Raw genomic sequence first — 20,401 nt, forward strand, 5'->3', positions numbered from 1 at the left:
GCTAGGTTTTGGTGAGGGTAGAAAGAAACCAAAAGACGTATCGATTGGGTTAGTTAGGATGCTTTGGGGGCCACCAAAAAATGATGGGGGTTTGGGTTTTCAGAATTTGTAGTTCAACCTGGCTCTACTTGCTAAGCAATTTTGGCGTTTAATCCACAATCCTACCTCGCTTTGGGCCTGGGTTCTAAAAGACCAATACTTTCCCCAAGTATTGTTTTTGGAAGCTAAAAAGAATGGAAGGGCTTCCTGGGCTTGGTCTAGCTTGCTGGAAGGGAGAGATTTACTTTTGAAGGGAGCCATTGGAAAATAATGAGTGGTGATCAAACAAAGCTTGGACTTGGTCTAGCTTGCTAGAAGGGAGATATTTACTTTTAAAGGGAGCCATTGGCAAATAATGAGTGGTGATCAAACAAAGCTTTGACTTGACAGGTAGGTCCCTAGTATTCCTTTGGGGCACCCAACACCAACCCTCGAAACCATTGTTGATGTCAACCAATAGGTTTCCTCCATTATCTACCATGAGACTAGGTGTTGGCAATTGGACAATATTCGTGACATCATTTCTAATGTGGTGTGTTCAGCCATTTCCGACACTTACATTGGCAATTCCAGACAAAATGATCTGCTAATCTAGCCGGCAAATGTAGGGGGTAAATATACCGTTGAACACGGTTATGGGTGGCTTCATGCCAATGCTCTGTGTTTGAGAACTCGTCGGCCTTTTTCTTCTAGGGATGTGGATCTCGTGGTGTGGAAGTGCATTTGGGGTATCAAAGCCCCTCATAAGGTTTGGAATTTTATGTGGTGGGGACTTCGGGGAGCTTTAGCAACTCAACTAAGTTTATTCAAGAGAAAGTGTTCGACTTCTTCCATCTGCCCCATTTGCAACAAGCAGGAGGAATCTGTCGAACATGTTTTACTTTTATGCCCATGGGTTAGCTCGTGTCTGGTTGGTGGACCTTTGAATTATAGGGTGGACCGATCTTCCGTTACTACCCTTGATGCTTGGATCTTAAAGGCGGGTCAAGAGTGCTCTGGAAGTAAGGAAGAGAGGAAACATTTCCTCATGATGGTTGCCTTCACTTGCTGATATATTTCGAAGGGCTGGTGTAGGGCTATTTTTTACCATAAGCCTCTATCCCTTATTCAAACTATCAACGCCATATCTTCTGTTGTAGAGTTGTTCGCGCATACTGGCGCCTTAGTCCCTAATCATACCCTGTTACACCGTCACATTTGCAGCGACCTTCATGGACTCCCTCACCCTATCACATGATCAAAATCAATGTTGATGCAAGTTGGAAGCTGGGGAGCTGTTAGGGTTTGGTTGGGGTAGTGGTTCGGGATTCATTGGATCGATGTCTTGCTGTTAAGAGGCAGGTTGTCAATGCGTCATGTGCGGTTGTGGTTAAGGCTTTTGATGTACTTCAAGGTTGTCTCTTTGCCAACAAGAGAACTGGCCCGTTGTCATCATGGAGTTTGACTCTAAGCAGGTCATCTCTAGTCTGCAAGGTGGTACTGATAATGCACATTGGGAGGCAGTCCATGTCCTTTCTCGGGCACTGGATATTGGTGTCTCATTGGAATCTTGCACGTGATCTTGGGTCCCAAGATCAAGGAACGAAGCGGCAAATTTTGTGGTGTCGTATCAATTTACGGAGATGTGTATTCTGTTTGGGTTGATTGACTCCTATCTTCGTTTGTAAGAATCTTGAACAAGGATGGCTTGCCTTGTCCCCTTAATTAGCTAGTTTTTGTATGTATTTCTTTGTCTCATTTGGCTGTTTGCCTTGGTAATAACATTTTCAATTCCTCAAAAAAAAAAAAAAAAAAAAAAAAAAAAACAAAGAACACGCGGCTTGTGATTTTTGCCATGTCGCCTACATTGGGGTTTTAAGAATGATTAACATGTGGTGTGTTGTCATTGCTGCGATGTAGAAGTAGGACGAGGATTCTATTCGGATCCTCTTTGTTAGGATTTTAGGGGTCAATTCATCTTAGTCATTTATCGTATAATGTGCAGTCAATTTTTGTTAGGTATTGTTTGTGCTTAATTTTAAATAAAAAATTTAAAATAATTTATGACCACAAGATGACAAATGAACGAATGAGATGAACAGATCCCTAAAATCCTCACAAAAGAATCTGAATCGGATCCTATTCCGTAGGGATATGGTTCTCTCTCTCCTCCTATTCTCCCTCTATTTCTCTCCTCTCCTATTTAAACGGTTACATTTCTCTCCTCTCCTATTTGAACGGTTATAATTAAGTCATATCAATATTTTATGTTAATTTTTTAATGACAAAACGCAATATGTGAGAGGAGGGAAGGAAAAAGAAAGAAGGATCCCACTCCATTCCGTAGAAGTACTCACCGCACCATTCGGATTAGAGTTAGAATTAGGGATGGGCAACGGTTATGGCAGGTGGGTAATCGCGATTATTTACCCATAACTGTTTATGCTCATACCAGCATAACCATTTACCCGTTGGGAATGACCTAAACGGTTATACCCATACCCATAGTCGTTTATAAACGGTTAACCATACCCATAACCGTTTATAAACGGTTAACCATACCCATTTAACCGTAACTGTTTAATACCCGTTTACCTATTTACCCTTTTTAACCCGTTTATCTTTTTTTATTTATTTTTTACTGTTATCCATTTTTCAACTGTCTACATGTGTTTTTAACAACTTGAAATTTAAAAAAAAATTGTCATAATTTTCTTATTTTTGACAATTAAACACCGTTATAGGTACATTCATCGTACATTTCCGTATTTTAATTTTTTAAGTTCATATACCATTCCAATAATTGAAATAATAATTTACGGACGATATTTTTAACTGTTACCAATGAAGGTAAATATAATATTTGCTAAGTATTATTGGGTTACAAAAATTGTTTAGAAGACATTTTTGTCAAAGCATTTTTGTCAATTTCACGCTTACTCACAAGGAATTTAACTTAATTTGGCGAATTCCTTGATGATGAGAATCATCATTCCTGTAGCAGTGTTATTGAGAGGACCGATGAATTCCTTGCTAATTTATTGGGTGCTAAGTATTATTGGATCGAGAACATGATTTGTGTTAATTTTACATATATAAAATAAATAGGTAAACGGTTATCCGTTTATAACCGCGGTTAATACCCATAACCCCCTATTTAAATTTTACATGTAATCGGTTATACCCATAATCGTTTATTTATCTAAACAATTATCCATAACCGTAACCGTTTAATTTAAATGGGCAGATAATCACGGTTACCCATAACTAATGGATATTTGCCCATCTAAGACAGAATAAACAAGTGCAGACCTGATTTCGCCGGCTACAACAAAAACACAGCGAGCTGCGTAACACCAGATCCTCAAAACTCTCTCTCTCTCTCTCTCTCTCTCTCTCTCCCCGTGAAACTCTCGCAAAACTTCTCACTGTTTCGTTATGGCGCGGAGCTGGAGATCGAATCCGGTGGTTCTCGTGCTTTTCCTACAGCTCTGCTTGTCGCTCATCTCTTCGTCGCTCGCAGTTTCTCCCGGGTACGATTGAAAAGTTCTTCTCTTTTATCCATACGAACTACGACTCATCAACGATTTCTGAAATTAATTTGGTTCAATATTCTAATTAAATTATCTGTTGCAGGTCTGCCGACGGATACACCATTCATGGCAGAGTGAAGATCCCACCCAGTAAGTCTTTCAATTGAATTTAGCTTCCTGTTGACTGTAATTTGTACCCTTTCGTTTTTACAGAAAAGTTTGAAAAATTATGATTTAGTGTGCAGTTTTTGGTGAATTTTTCATGTTAGACGAATCAAATAGTTAGTTAATTAAGAATAAGAATGTGAATTCAAAAAGACTGAAAAATCTGAAATTTTGATTGATTTGTTGTTGTATTGGGATGAGGAGATAGATGTAAACTGATAAGGGCTTGTGGAATAGGAATGGTTTCCTGTTAATTTGATCGGTTCTGGTAGTTTGTGAGGTTATGGATTTTTACCCTGATCTTGGATGAGTGGTTCCAGTGTGGACTCAGAACTAGCTAAATTTGTGGTAGAAGATTTGCTCTGGGAGGGTTAGTCTGGATTACCCTCTACACTTCAATCACCGATATTAAACTCAAATTTCTTCCAAGGAAAAAGTTCTTTTACTGTTGCATTCTGTCTATTAGTTAATCGGACTGTGTTTCTTTCTTCTATGACACAAGTGCGTAGCCCATGTGTTTTAAGTCACAAATTTTTTATGCAGGTCACGGGGTGAAAGGGTTTGCACCTTACGGAAAAATATCAAATATCAAAGTCATACTAAATGGTGGTCAAAGTGTTACCTTTCTGAGGCCTGATGGATTTTTTACATTGTATCCTATTTGTTCTCTTGATAAGGATATTTCTAATGCTGTTTTTGTATGTGCCTTGTGCGTATGTGTTTGATATTATATCCCGTAATAGAGAATCAAGAAATGATATATTGATTATTATGTATACCACGTTTCCTTAACGTGTGCGCTTAAAGCCATAATGTGCCTGCGGGGACTCATTTGATCGAAGTGTCTGCGATAGGCTATTTCTTTTCTCCGGTGAGATTCCTCTATATAATTGTCTCAATACGTCGTGAAATGGAAGGATCACAAATCTGATATCCCCATGTTTTCATTTTCTTAAAAATGTTAAGGTCCGAGTTGATGTTAGTGCTAGAAACCCAGGCAAGGTTCAGGCAGCACTGACTGAGAATAGGAGGCCTCTAAATGAGTTTGTTTTGGAGCCATTGAGAGAGGAACAGTATTATGAGGTTGGTTTCGGTTTTTTCATTCTTCTTTATATGTTCATCACATTTCTGTATCGTTATGACTGTTTCACCGCATGTCATGTTTGTGTCATTGCAGATAAGAGAACCCTTCTCAATAATGTCTCTTGTAAAGAGCCCCATGGGTCTGATGGTTGGATTTATGCTAATTGTTGTGTTCCTGATGCCGAAGTTAGTGGAGAACATGGGTAAGTGATGTATGCTTGTATGGGTTTTAAAATTTCATCTATGAGATTGAGACTCTGGTGTGCTTTAGATTTACTTCCATCAATAATATTCGTAGGGACTCGGTATTCTCTTTTGAGAGTTACCTAGGCTGAATCCTCCCGTAATGGCATCTAGCATGTTTTCTTACCTTCATCAATTTTTTACTTTTTACTCCTTAGATGGCTGTACAGTATTTAAAATGCACTTGATTGTTACTTTTAACTGCTGATTTTTTCCCCTCTATGTATAAATCGCTAGCAGTTTTATCTCCTCCAGTAATACCTTTGTTCGAATGAATGGCATCTGTTTTGATATTATTACATTTGCCGTTCATATTCATCCCTTTTTGTGTCCTATCATGCTTGTTGACGGTGGTGTGTTTTGGTAGAGTATAAATTTGTAAGAGTTGGTGAATAAGTAATTTTTATGGTGACAACAGATCCTGAAGAAATGAGGCGAACACAAGAAGAAATGAGAAACCAAGGCGTTCCCTCACTGGCAAGTTTGTTACCTGGTGCTGCGAGGAGTTAAAGATTAAAGTGGAGAAGTTGGAACCCTCTTTGCAATGGAGGACTTATGTTTTCCTCTCCAGAAGCTGGGAGCTTGTGTATCTTTACGGTTACGAAAGAAATCCAAGAAATATTACGAATTGGTCTTACTCTTTTTTTTTTGTTTCCTTCTGTTTTGGCTAGGACCGTGATGCTATAATGTTGGTAATATGTTTTTGATTCTGTATTTGATGGTTTAGGGTTGTCTTTGATTCTGAAACGTTTTTATTTATTTATTTATTTTTGGGGTCAAAGTAAATTAGAATAATTTAGAACATAGCAAATGATGAATTACCTTAGTGGTTAGAGGCTTAGAGGCTTTGAGCTTTTCTCTTCAACCCACTATGTTTGGATTTCAAACCCTACCTCTTGCTCATGGTATGGATTAGTGTGAATCTCGGTTGCACTAAAAGGAAATAGAATTTTCTTGAACAAAATAAGGATTTATAAAACTTGGAGGCAACATTGTCCATACCAAACTGGCTGGCTACTTAGTACTGCAGTTTAATGTTATTCATTTTCATCGGTAAGTGAAATATCTTAAATATAACTTTTGTCAAAGATGAATTTAAACCACGTTATTAATAATTTATTATGAACGAACTGCCCAACTAGATAATATCGAATGTTGAAAAAAATAAAATAAAATAAAATAATCGGCCCTAAAAGGTAACCGCTCCAAATTTCCAACCAAGCCTCTACCCTTTTCTCTCTCGCGGAAAATTCAAAGTTTATGATTTCAGATGCCTTCCAAATTCCGCATAACCTAATGCAGTTTCAGAATCCCTGTCCGAATCAGTAAATCCGCCACTAAATCTGCACCTCCGATTCTCCACCGAATCATTGCTTTGCACTCTTCGCTCTTTCCGTCTCTGCTGATTCGGAATCCGGGATGGAAGGCTTGCCGACGATGATGAAATCAGAGCGGCGATGGCGATCGAAGCCGCTTCAGACCTCCAAGCCCTCCATTCTCATGGCCTTCTTCTCCTGCGTCGCTTGGCTCTACGTCGCCGGCCGGTACGTTATCTCCTTCCAAAATTGTTTCCAAAAATGCACTCTTCCAGCTTTAAATATTCAAGTTTTACTATTCATATTCAAATTCTAATTCCTGAGCTTTCTGTTTGATCTGATACAATTCAGTGTCGATCGCGTGTTAAGAGTTCATGGTAATTAATTATCAAGTTGATCACTTGTTTGGGAAATGCAGGTTGTGGCAGGATGCGGAGAACAGAACAGTGCTTTCTAATCTTCTAAACAAGCACTTGGCCAGGTTAGATTTTGGACCCTCTTTGTTTGGAATATTTTTTATTCGAGTGATATCGTAATTAATTTGATCTAAGCGACGGGAGCGGGATTTCAAACTTGGCTGTAGAGTTCAGAAGAACTCAGGGCAGGTTTGATTTTGGATCCTCCTTATTTGGATTTTTTTTTTAATTTTTTTTATTCGTGCGATATTGTAATTAATTTAATCTGAACCACGGGAGGAGGATTTGAGCTTGGGTGTAGAGTGGAGCACGCAGCTCTTTTGTTTCAAACTTTAGTATAAAGGTTTTGCTTTTTTCGATTTTGATTTCCCAAGTTAATCCAACCGTCGAGGATGAAATTGCGAAAATTGGTGAATTTTATTTTTAATTCAATATAACTTCTGTGATGTTTCAGAGACCAAAGGTTCTCTCGGTAGAGGACAAGTTAGCAGTGCTTGGATGCAAGTATGCTCCTACTTTTTGTTTCTCTTTGATCGGTTTATTTGAGTTGTGTGTAGTTTTAGTGTCCGTATTAACGGTAGTGATTTGTAATTTTGTAGAGACCTGGAGAGGAGGATTGTGAAAGCTGAGATGGACTTGACACTGGCCAAGAGTCAAGGGTACCTCAAGAACCACTTGCAACAAAAGGTGTCTTCTTCTGGCCGATTGCTCGCTGTTATTGGAGTTTATACTGGATTTGGTAGTCATTTGAACCGAAATATGTTTAGAGGGTCTTGGATGCCTAAAGGTCAGTTGGAATTTCTGATGGCAATTTATACAGATTTACCACGTGTTCTCTCTCTGACTAAACTTACAGTGGCATCGCTTGAATTCAGATGAAGTATTGATTCTCAATCTTTTTACTTACACTCCTCTGGTTTGAGTTTTATGTTCCATCCTGTTAAAAGTAGCCCCTTTGTGAAAGTCAAGGTATTTTTTAATAATCCTGTAGTGTTCATTCAGGCACTCCCTTTGCCTAATTTGAGTAACATATGTTAGAATGAGTTGTACTGTATGAATCAGGTTAAAGCTGTTAGATATGCATACTAAGACAACCATTAAGGTGCAATTATCGGGTTACATCAGGCATCAATTGCAGGTTAACTGAATTAATTTACCATGGTAAACCCCCAGTGTTCAACAACAGGCACCTTCTGTGTATGTAGCGGTGGTGGTAGATAATGTGGATTCGTGATTACTGTAGTCATTTTAAGTCAAAATTAAACTGGTTTACTAACAACCATTGGATCCTATTGGCCTTTGCAGGTGATGCTTTGAGGAAGCTAGAAGAAAGAGGAATAGTAATACGCTTTGTAATTGGTCGGAGGTTTTTCTTCACACTTTAATCTCAATATTAGTACTATGCATTCCTGATTCTTATTATTGTTTTGTTTGCTTGGTCGAGTCACTATGCTACTATAAGTGTTATACCTGTGATAGCTATGGGTACACTCTTCTCATAATCTTTGTGCTTTTAACTTGCAGTGCCAATCGGGGTGATAGCTTAGATCGGAATGTTGATAAGGAAAGTCATTTGACAAAGGATTTCTTGATTCTTGTAAGCAGTACAATCTTAGGGTTACTAAAACATATATGTTCAATCTTTTACCCAAGACTGGAGAAGCCACACATTGTGATGTTATGGTACATTACTCGTAATACCCATTAAAAATATGCGGGGAAATTCTATAGCTAAATTTTTGGAAGTTGGTTTATTGGATGCATGGTGGAAGTTATGTCCATATGTGGTGATTAGGCTTTTATTGTATTACGTTGAATCCTTGATAATATGTAATAACTAAAAGTTCAACATCTAATCATAGTTGTAGGATTCCTCTTATATATTTGATAACTTAGACTTTATTGATAAGAAAAATATATAGTTCTAAACTGTAATATTGTTATATCAGGAAGGTCACGAGGAGGCTCAAGAAGAGATGCCCAAGAAAGCAAAGTTCTTCTTCAGTACTGCAGTTCAGAAATGGGATGCGGAGTTTTATGTCAAAGTTGATGACAGTATCAATCTTGATCTTGGTACAACTTCGATTCAAGACTAGAATCCAACTTATTCATCAGAACTCTTCATACATCATTGAAAATATCTTTTCTTGACCTAAACAGAGGGGCTAATTGGACTTCTTGAACATCGTCGTGCTCAAGAAGGTGCTTATATCGGCTGCATGAAGTCAGGAGATGTGATTTCTGAAGAGTATATACTTTACCATCCTATATCTTTGTGCAACTTGATATTATTTTCCACTTTATTTCTAGATCTTGAGGTCCATAAGACCATCTCCAACCAAACACCACCACACCCCCCCCCCCCCCCCCCCCCCCAACCAAAAAAAGGATTTAAGCCTGGCTTAAATTATTCTGGACCCACCAAACCATCATATTTCAAACATTTTTTTGTTTTTTACTTATAATCTAACGGCTATGATCAAATGAGATCAAATCTAATGGTAGAAAAAAAATTGACGGCCCAAAATTAAATCTAATGACTAAAATAATTTAAGAAAGTTATTTAAATCAAATTTAACCTTAAACTTTATAAATACCTATGTATTTGTATGATTTTTAATTACTTATTAGAATTTAAATACTTTTAGATTATAATGTTCGTACAAATAAATTAGGATAATCTACATAAATTTTATTTTCAAAAAAGTTACTGCAAAAAAAAACAAAAAAAAAAAAAAAAAAAAAAAAAAAAAAAACAAGGCTAAAATCATTGTGATAATCTCGGGCTAGAATTTTAAGCCATAAGGGTTGGAGGAGAAAAGCAGTTTCTAGGTTATGGCTTAAAATTTTCTGACTTAAATTTATAAGCTTTATCCCCAAGGGTTGGAGATGGTCTAAGGTTATACAACTGTTTTGGTCTGCAGGGGAAAGTCTTGGTATGAACCTGACTGGTGGAAATTTGGGGATCAGAAATCGTAAGTGATTGAACCTATGGAAGAAAACTTCATCTATACTTTGTTATTTGTTGATTACTTGATCCAGATGTGTGCACACACACCCACGATTTGGCTCTGGTAAAGTGCCAATACATGGAGGTCATTTGAGTTTTTTTAATCATGGTGATAGGAAGAAATCTGATGGCCTAAGATTTGCTCTGTACTGGAGCCTCTGTTCGTGTGTGTGTTTATGTATGTAACTATGTATGCGCATATCTAGAGAGAGATTGGGTGATAGAAAGAAATGTGATGGCCTAAGATTTGCTCCGTACTAGAGCCTCTGTGTGTGTTTGATGTCTGTAATACCCATATCTAGAGAGATTGTTTTTGTCTCTGATTTTTTGTAGAGTTATGTCATGTCTGGACTGCTAGTCCAGTATAAAACATTCTCAGTTTGATTGTTTTAATGCTGATTGAGAAAGACATATAACCGTCCAAGTGCAAATTATGCATTATAAAGAGATTGACAAGTTTGACCATTCTGTATATTTCTGGTAAACATGTACAATATACCGACAGGCTAAGAAGATTTTTGTTTAAATTTGACAGTTCTATGTACTGGTAGATTTGGTTATATCATTCTTACCACTTCTCTCCCTTTCAGGTACTTCCGACATGCGGGTGGTTCCCTCATTATACTATCCAAGAACTTAGCTCAGTATATCAACATAAACAGGTTTGTTCTCAATGCTATTGCTGGGGAAAAGAGTTCCCAATGTTATCAAGATGATCATATGCTTAGATTGTATTGCATCGTGGCTTGGGAGAGTGATTTTGTTGGACTTATTTGTGCTTTCATTATCCTGTGACTTATTTCTGTTTCCTTTCGTATGCAGTGCATCATTGAAGACTTATGCCCATGATGATGTATCAGTGGGTTCATGGATGATGGGTATCCAAGCCACTTATATAGATGACAACCGCCTTTGCTGCGGTAGCATTAGACAAGGTAAATTCACTCCATCCTTTTTTTTTTTAGTATAAAAAGTCGCCTATCTTGCTTGAACTGGCCTCGGTTTCGGAAATTTGAAATGATAAAAGTATGGATGCCTTTCAGGTCTTCTAGCTTGAAAGAAAATACTAAAATGGAAAGAAAAGGACACTTTAAATTGATGTAAAAGCATATGCTTAAATATTTGACTTGATGGATGCAACTTGTGTTGACAATTGCCATTTAACTCTTCCAATTTTGCAGACAAGGTGTGTTCTCTGGCTTGATCAAAGCGGAAATAAATCTTTCGGTAGAAGAGAAATTGATCTGTACATGCAACTTTTGCTTGAACATGAGAATGGTGTTTGAATCATGATGTTCATACTTATGTTCAACTGGGGTTGCTACGAGGGTCGCAGTGGATGTGCACATCATTCTTTTCATGTGTGAAGATCGGCTGGAATTTTTGCACCGCCCGTTGTGGTAGGAAATAGCTGTTGAATGTGAGTGATAGCATGATACTTTGTAAGATGAACTTCATCTGTTCTTTAGTGAATATATGATAGCTTGGTCTCCACGCGGTTCCATCTGGGCCGTCCATAGGAGCAATCCCCACAGCAGCTAAATCTTTTCTAATTGTATGTGATCTTTCATATTCTTTGTTCATCCTCACTGCATTTCTTTCCTCAATTTTTTGCAATACTTGATCTTCGGTTAACTTGGCACGCTTCAAGGCTTTATCCTTAAGCTCCTGCAGAACCTGTAGCATAAAAAAGTTCACGTGTTGCAGAAAAAAAACGTATTCAACAGAAAAAATAGGTGTTCTGCGACAAGCCCAAGAAACTCATAGAAGTATCAGAGTACTGGGCTTGTTCGTAGAACCCTATTTAGATTTCTTGTGGCACCAACTTCTGTACCTCCGGCTATGTTATGATATTGTGATTACCTTGGTCACAAGTAACCAATTTGGGGGTCAATTTGTAATTGTCTTGGGTTTTAGTGCAATTTACATCTCTTTATGGATTCTGTTTTAGCCATTTGGCTGTTTGTACCCACGTGGCAGCTCACATCAGTGTATGAGCTATTATATAAAGCTCTACTTTCTTTTTTTTCTTTTTTTTTTTGAATCAAGAAAAATATATTAAAAAGAAAACTCAAGAACATGAAGAGCAAATGAAGGAATACAATGATTCCAAATATGACAATCAATAATAAGAAGGCCTTGGCGAGCGAAGACATCTGTCACAAGGTTGGACTCTCTATAAATATGTTTCCAGTCAATGCAATCAAAATTGGTTGCTGTCCACTTGTTATCTTCAATAATAGGAACCAGATTTTATGGCGTCGCACCGCGGTCCAACAATGACTGAATGACTAACTTAGAGTCACTTTCAACCATAATCTTTGTATAGCCCTTCCTCTTAGTAAAAAGAAGGCCCTCTCTAAGAGCCCTAGCCTCCACTTCATAAATAGTGGCACCATCCAGATTTAAAGCTCCACCTCCAATAATCTGTCCATTATGATTCCTTAAGACAAATCCCACCGTCACTTGTCCCCAGCCACCAAACCGTCAAAATTTAACTTAACAAAACTCTTATATGGCAGATGCCATTTAACAATTGTGGAAGTATCATCAATATTTCTTCTCAAACTTTTACCATTGGCCTTAAGATTTCTCTCACCCATAGATATAGCCAATAACTTAGATCTTGCTGGGATGGGAAAAACATTTATGAACCCCATAATATTACGGTAATTCCAAATTTGCCAACAAAGGAGCAAAAACATGCTCAAATCACTAGGAACTTCCTTATCAACATGCTTTAAAGAATTTAGTCAGTCTACTACCGAGTTGAAGTTAGCATTAGTGAAATTGCCTGACTTAATTGAACAAAGGTCCCAAATCAAGTTAGTGACACCACAATTAAAAAAATAAATGCATCTAGTCCTCGTCTACAGAATTACAAAAATGACACATCTTATCACTATTAATTACAATATGACTTAATCTTTTTCTAGTTTGAAGTCTTTCACGAATGAACAACCATGCAAACATCTTAACTTTAGGATGAATATTAAGTTTCCACATCTTATTAATTTTTTTTAACTTATGCTTTGTAGATTGAGTCAGCGTCCCTTTCTGGATCCAAGTAGCTAATTTAACAGAGAACTTACCATTTGTATTTGGACCCCAAACAAGCACATCTTTGGAATCCTGCAAGGGAATTGTAATATTACAAATTTTCCTCACAATTTCATTACTAACCACTCGCGAAAGTTTTCTCCTACCCCAACAATAATACCCCAACAATAATTATCAATAAATTTATTGACTTTCAAGTCCCAATTAATGTTTTGGTTGTCAATGTTGGGTAAGAGATGGAACAACAGGTAAGGAAAAACCCAATTGTGGGACCATAACAAAATGTCCTTACCATAACCCACTTAAGAATAACATCCCTAGTTTTCAAGATACCTTTCCAAGTAAAAGAATGATTTTGTCTAATTTTATTATCTAGAAAATTTTACTTTCTAAGATACTTACTTTTTACTAACTTCACCCACCAGTTATCCTCCTCAGTCATTACCTTCCAACCCAACTTAGTGAGACAAGCATTATTAAAATGATCTAGTCTTCTAACTCCTAAACCTCCCATCTTCTTAGGAGCATAGACTGAATCACAAGCCACTAGAAAGATTTTCTTGTCCTTACCCCATAAAAAATCCCTACACTCTTTATTAAGCTTATTGACAATCTTGTCAGGACACTTATAGCAAGACATAACATGATAATGCATACCTGTTAAATTAGAGTTAATTAAAGTAAGTCTCCTCGCTCTCGAAAGAGTGCTTGCTTTCCAACCAGCTAATTTTCGCTTAACCCTCTTAAGTAACTCATTACCATTAACTTGGTCTTTCCAGAAAACAATATTATGAATTCCTGGATACTTACCAACAGTAGCTTTATGTTGAATATGTAAAATATTAACAATATCAATTCTAGTTGTAGAAGTGGTATTCTTGGAAAAATACTAGGACGACTTATGAAAGTTTATTTGTTAGCCCGCCGCTTTAGAAAACATATTAAGGATTTGAAGAATATTCCTCGCACCCCTTGGCGTGGCCTTAGTAAACAGGACACAATCATCAACAAACACTAGATTTGAAATTTTAAATCCTCTAGATGAGGACAAAATACCAATATGAGACTTCGGATGATTTGTTAGGGTATTGAGGTGTCTAATTAATTGTTCCATACAAATGATGAAAATATAAGGGGACAGGGGTCCCTTTGTCTAATTCCCTGCTTCGAATAAAAATAACCATGAGGTCGCCCATTTATAAGCACAGAGAAGGAAGGAGAAGTAATACATTCCATAACTAATTCAACCCAATGATTATCAAAACCAAATCTAAAAAGAACATATCGAATGTAATCCCAGTTTAAGTAATCATATGTCTTTTCCAGATCTAGGTTGACACCCATAGCTCTAGTTCTTCCTTTCATCCTATTGAAACCAGCAAACATTTTGCGAGCAATAAGAATATTATCCCGAATGGCTCTACTTGGAACAAAAGCACCTTAATTGTGCGAGATGCAAAGATCTAACAAAGGTTTTAGTCACTTAATGATGCTCTTTGTGATAATTTTATAACTAACATTACACAAACTAATAGGCTTATAGTTACTAATAGTATCCAGATTATCTATTTGAGGAACTAAAACGATGTTGGTATGATTTATGAGTCTTAAGATGGAACCATTTTGGAAAAAATCTTTGATCAAACAGGAAACAAAGTCCCTAATTTGGTCCTAGCAACCACGAAAAAATGCCACACTCAAACCATCAGGACCCAGGGCTTTAAGAGCTCTAATACTACTCCCAACATCCCAAATTTCCTCATCTGTAACAAGAGACAACAAACTTTCATTATGATGATTAGAAATACAAGGTTGAATAATATTCGCTAAATTACTTAGGTCAGTCCTCAAGGGAAGACTGTCATAGGAAAAATGCTTTTAAAATTGTGCACAAAAACCTATTCAAGGCCCTGACCAATAGACCACCAAAAACCATTCTCATATTTGACTTTTGTAATTTCATTCATTTTCTTACGAATAGTAGCCTTAGTTTGAAAGAATTTAGTATTCTTATCCCCAAGTTGCAACCAATTAGTTTTAGCTCTCTGGGCCCACATAATTTATTCACAAAGTAACACGTGATTCAATTCATCTTGAAGAGATATTTCCGTCATCAAATCAGTAGAGTTGTTACTCATAATTTGCTTTTGAAGCTCCTCAATTTCATTTAACAATTCTTTATTTTTCTCCTTTAAATTGCCAAAAGTGTCCTTGTTCCATTTACAAACTAGAAATTTAAACTTACCAGCGCACACTATGAATTTATCTTTAGGATTAATAGTAGGGTCACAATGCCAAGAATTTTGCACAAATGTTTTAAACTGAGGATAGCATCGCATTTAAACGAGAAGTAGTTATTCTTCTCCTCTTTAGAATTTAGAGATAATAAAATAGGACTATGATCAGAACAAAAAATAGGATAGTTATGCAAATGATATTAGGGAACATATTTAACCATAAAGGGTTAGCCACCACCCTATCCAATCTCTCAAAAACAACCGAATGATAGTATGACAATTAGGCGAAGTAAAAGGAACTACAGACACATTTAAAGAAAAAAGGTTGCCACGATTAAGAAAATTGATAAAATTGTTCATGTCCATGGTATGGGTTTAATTACCTCCAACCTTCTCTGAAAGATCAACAATATTGTTAAAATCTCCAACTAAGCACCAAGGACTATGAATTGGATCTAACTTGAGGACCTCCTCCCACAGGTCACACTGCATATGTTTTTGGGGAAAGGCATATATGAAAGTAACTAATTGCTCTAAATTAGTAACTAAGTCCTTCATAGAATAGTGGATATATCTCAGAGAGGAAGAAATTATACTAACAAAAACTTTAGTACTATTCCAACATAAGCATAGGCCCCCAGATCAGCCAATTGGATCACAGTAAAAAATATTGTCAAAATACTTGGATTAAAAGTTCCTAGGGACCTTATGAACAACCACCTTAATCTCCATCAAGCAAAAATGGTCCAATTTAGCTAAACTACATACAAAATTAAAATTACTAGGAAATAACTTTCTCCTAATACCTCTACAGTTCCATGCAAGACACTTCATCAATCTAATTCTTCAGGATAACTAAACTCTTCCTTAATTGCAATTTGCTCTTGGATTCTCTTTCTTGGACTCAGCATCCTAACAGTGGCATAAGGGGCACCATCACTAGGCCCAACTTTAACAACATCCTCCTCACAAACTCTTTTCTTTGGATTCATCATTCCTATTTTGGGCCTTACACTCACAGAGCCAACCTCTACATTAAGAAAAGCAGAAACCACATTTCTAGTGTTCTCCCTAGTTTCAGCCTTCTCACTTTTCACATTTGACATATCAACAACCAGGTATAAAGCAAGATCATTCATAACATCAAAGAAATCAAAATTAATACTTTTATAATCATAAACAAGATTATTATCACATGGCAAGATAAAGAACTCATCATCACCAAACATAGAATCAATAAAATTAATACTAAAGATAATTATCCATCTATCCCCACCATTACCTTAAGCATCCCATGAAAATTGAATCTTATTTTCACAATGTCAGGTTCCTGCATCAAACCTTCAAGGCCGCAATCATCTACGCTGCAATTTGGGTCATGGATCCCACCACAGCAACCTAGATTAAGATCTTGCAGGAGCTCGTCACATTTATGGTATGAAATGAATTAAATATAATTTTACATAAACAAAAAACTGTTCTTCCTGCTACCACATCCATTTATGTATCTCACAGCTTTGATTAAGGTCGAATAGGCTCCTGGATTTGGATCTTATCATAGGTATCACCCATTTCCTCGGTCCTGGTTTCCCTTCCCTTATATGCCTTATCATACCACCACCAACTCTAAACTCTCTGTTATAGACACTTGCGTAGCTTCCCTTAATCTGCCATGGTGAACCTTGACTCCAAAATCAATTCAGCAGTTTCCAACGCCTTCGATCATAAACTTCCACTTTACTTTGAGCAACTTTGTCATGAATTGTAGTTTGGAGGTCATGGGGAAGGTCCTACTTTTACTGTTTTTGCAAACCCAAAACCTCAGGTTGTTAAGCAAATCCAGCCACCTTATAGCTCAATCTTTGTATCTGTTGGCCACACGCCTTGCCCACAGTGGTCTCCTCAAACTGACTTCCCTAATTCGTTGAAGATGATGACCCCTTAGCTTGGATCTTTAAAGTTGAGCAGTTCTTAGCATGTACTCACTACTTCATTTTGCTTAGATGAAGAGTCTTTACAGTGGTTCCAATGGATGGATTGTATCCATTCAACTCTACCTAGGGAGAATTTCACCAAGGCTTTGTGCAAAGAATTTGGGCTTGGAAATTTGAGAATAGTGCTGAATCTCTCATCAAACTATACTAGACAGGTAGTCTCAAGGATTATATCACTGAATTTCCCCACTTGGTTAATTGTACTAGTGATTTAGGTCTTATTTTACTCAAGAGCTGTTTCTTAGGTGGTTTGAGAAAAGGAATTAAAATTTGATGCTAAGCTGTTAAAACCTATCACTGTCTATGAGGGTATATACATTGTTGTGTAGCTCAATTCTAAACTCACTTTGATGAAAACATTGCCACCTAAACCTTTCTAACCCATTAAACATCCACCCTTGTTGACCACACCCCCATTACACCCAATACCAAGGCAGGGTAACTTAGGTATCAAGAAATTATCTCCTGAGAAGATCCAAAAAAAGAGGGAGAGAGGTAGATACTGGTTTTGTCTTAATAAGTGGACTAGGGGTCATAAGTGTGGGCTTAATCAATTGTTAATGCTAGAAATTAATGAAAATTGTTATGAGTCTGAGGAGTTCCAACTTGAGTTACATCATGTGCAACTTAGTGAGTGTGCTTTTTATGGCACCACAACTAGACAAACAATCCACACTATGAAAGTGTAAGGCATAGTGCAAGGTCAAATTGTTACTATTATTCTGGATTCAGGTAGCACTCATAATTTCATTGACTCTAAGTTGTTGAAGCAATGGGGACACCAAACACATGCTACAAAACCTTTTGAGGTTATGATAGCTGATGAAGAGAAAGTAGAGCTCTGGTTACTGCAAGGTTATGGGATTAAATGTGGGATGTTACAATTGTGTTGTTGATTTATATTCCTTACCCTTAGGTGGTTGTGATATTGTTAGGGGTTCAGTGCCTATCCATAGTCAGTCCAGTACTCTAGGATTTCCATTTAATCACTATGGAATTCTCCAAGTACAACCAACAATATAAGTTGTGTCTTAATAGGCTTGCACTTTATTGGTTCAGGAAGTATCTCTTCATCTTACTGACAAAGACCTATCCAATTCAAATTTGGGTTTGTTCTTATAGCCCATGGAGAGTCAAAGAGTTGAGGCTTGCAATCTCAGTTCTCATCAATTGCAAGAATTGCATACTTTGCTTGGAGATTATGAAGAAATTGTTGTCCGACCTTCTAAACCACCCTTCCAGAACCCAGGATCATCATATACCTTTATGTCTAGGAGCAAACCCCCTAATATCAGGCCCTACCATGAAGGTTAAAAAAAGAAGAAGACACACTGACCTAGCCAAGGATGATGAGATTCGAAGTCCAATGCCTTCACGTATGAAATGTCATTCGACATTAAATGTCAGTTTGAATGGTTAACTCAAGGTGAAACAACGTACACTCATACACATTAGTCAATCCTTAAACCAACGAGCCGGAAAAGATGATGAAAGGTGGTACTGGACGTCTACCATGTTGCAGTTAAAGAGGTCGATGAGGAAGAAGTCTCCAAATAAAACGTTAGAGAAATTCCACCACAACTCGATGACGGGGGGCAAGCAACTATCAATGACTTGAAGTTAGCACCACCACACTTGAAATGATGCTACGCTTAAAACTGTGTATGACACAAAAAAATGAAATAAAAATATCTGTTGAATTGAAAATCCGAAAGAGTGGCTCAAGAAAAAATTAGAACTAAAAAAAAACCTTTTAACTATGTGATGATTGGGATCCGTTCAAATCGAGGGTACATAGGCAGCTCGAACTTTCAATTTCGAGTTTAGTCACATCAAAATAAAAGCAAGGATTCATTCATAATTGATACTTTTATTCTCACAAGGTTCGGCTAGAAAATGTCAATCTTAGTACAAAAGAAAGGGAAAATAAAAGGAAGAAGTACAATCAAGACACCATTCCTGTCACATCCCGGCCCGGGCCTTTACCACATCCTGGGCTCGACTCTACCGTAGCACGATAATGTCCGCTTTGGGCCCCGACCACGCGCTCATGGTTTTGTTTCTGGGAACTCATACGAGAACTTCCTAGTGGGTCACCCATCATGGGAACTCTCGCGTGAACTCGCTTAACTTTATAGTTCCTACAGAACCCGAAGCCAGTGAGCTCCCAAAAGGCCCCGTGCTAGGTAGAGATGGGAATATACATATAAGGCTTACAGGATCCACTACGTTGGGCGATGTGGGATGTTACAATTCCATATAAATTCAAAGTGAACTCCTTCTTCTTTGTCGTTGATGTCCTTATGAATTCACTTCAACAAAATTTGTCGATGCATCATTCCAAGAAGAAAAGAAGCAGTCTATGCCACTTCCATAAAGCCATCAAGGCAGCAAGGTTGCAAGCAGTATGCTTCAAGGCTACTAGCTGCAAGGAAGCAGAACGCAGTAACAACAAAGCAGCTGCACAACGGACAGCAGCGACAACGCGCATTAGTGGCAGTGCGAAGTGAGCAGCGGCAGTGCATTAGCAAAACAAAGCAATTTGTAGCAGCGGCAAACACACATCTAGATACTCAAACTTTCAAGCCCTAAACAATCTCAAAGACTCTGAAAACTCTCAAGCCTCAAACGTTCTCAAACAATCAGAAGGCTCAGAAAACTCTTTGTATTCTTCATCATACTTGTGAAGAATCATCAAGCACCACTGCACACGCCGATTGTGAAGGAAAAATTTGTGAAAACAAGTTAATTTAAGCAACATCTATGCATGCAATTAACAATTAAAGGCGGAATCATGCTTGTATGCACTAAAAAAAAAAAAAAAAAAAACTTCACCCGTGAAATTCAAGGCCTAGTAGTTGTGGTGAACCAAGACTCAACTAAAATCTTATAGAAAAGAGTTGAGAAACTTTTATACCTTTGAAGCACCTCTTTGCTTAGCAAAGGATATGCACCCATGTGAGGGCCTTCTTTCCTTAGTCTCCTTAATCCTTGTCTCCATGGATGTAGATGGAGGAACTTTGCTTCTTGGCTCCATGACTTCTTGGATATGGATAAAGGAATGGATTCTCCAAGTTCCCAAGAAAGGGAACCTCTACGTTTCCACACCAAGGAGAGCATTGAGGAAGAGATGAGTGACCTAGGAAGAAATGGATGCTAGTCCATTTTTCCTAGGGTGGCCCGGCCTCCTACGAGAAGAGAAAGTTTTTGTGTTTTTCTCTTTTCTCTCTAGAAAACCCCTATGAGGGAATGAGTTATAAGTTCCTTTCTATAGCCTCTTACATTGAGTGGCATAATTGAAATTAAAACCAATTCTCCCTCACACT

General features: G+C 37.5%; 2 protein-coding genes across 2 annotated transcripts; both read left to right on the forward strand.

Moving 5' to 3' along the window:
* Positions 1 to 3,340: 3,340 nt before the first annotated feature.
* Positions 3,341 to 5,781, forward strand: LOC103952454 (ER membrane protein complex subunit 7 homolog). The gene is made up of 7 exons (XM_009364036.3): positions 3,341 to 3,551; positions 3,655 to 3,701; positions 4,260 to 4,368; positions 4,524 to 4,587; positions 4,683 to 4,799; positions 4,894 to 5,002; positions 5,461 to 5,781. The coding sequence occupies exons 1-7, from the start codon at positions 3,457 to 3,459 to the stop codon at positions 5,550 to 5,552; spliced, it is 633 nt and encodes a 210-aa protein (XP_009362311.1). The 5' UTR covers positions 3,341 to 3,456; the 3' UTR covers positions 5,553 to 5,781.
* A 450-nt stretch (positions 5,782 to 6,231) lies between these two features.
* Positions 6,232 to 11,367, forward strand: LOC103952455 (hydroxyproline O-galactosyltransferase HPGT3). The gene is made up of 12 exons (XM_048580506.1): positions 6,232 to 6,586; positions 6,777 to 6,837; positions 7,226 to 7,278; positions 7,374 to 7,561; positions 8,080 to 8,140; positions 8,299 to 8,371; positions 8,724 to 8,847; positions 8,935 to 9,022; positions 9,699 to 9,749; positions 10,375 to 10,446; positions 10,607 to 10,719; positions 10,966 to 11,367. The coding sequence occupies exons 1-12, from the start codon at positions 6,462 to 6,464 to the stop codon at positions 10,986 to 10,988; spliced, it is 1,032 nt and encodes a 343-aa protein (XP_048436463.1). The 5' UTR covers positions 6,232 to 6,461; the 3' UTR covers positions 10,989 to 11,367.
* Positions 11,368 to 20,401: the final 9,034 nt, after the last annotated feature.

This window comes from the organism of the source record quoted next, unplaced genomic scaffold (assembly GCF_019419815.1).
Source record: "Pyrus x bretschneideri cultivar Hongxiangsu unplaced genomic scaffold, Pyrus_bretschneideri_v1 Contig15, whole genome shotgun sequence".
NCBI lineage: Eukaryota > Viridiplantae > Streptophyta > Magnoliopsida > Rosales > Rosaceae > Pyrus > Pyrus x bretschneideri.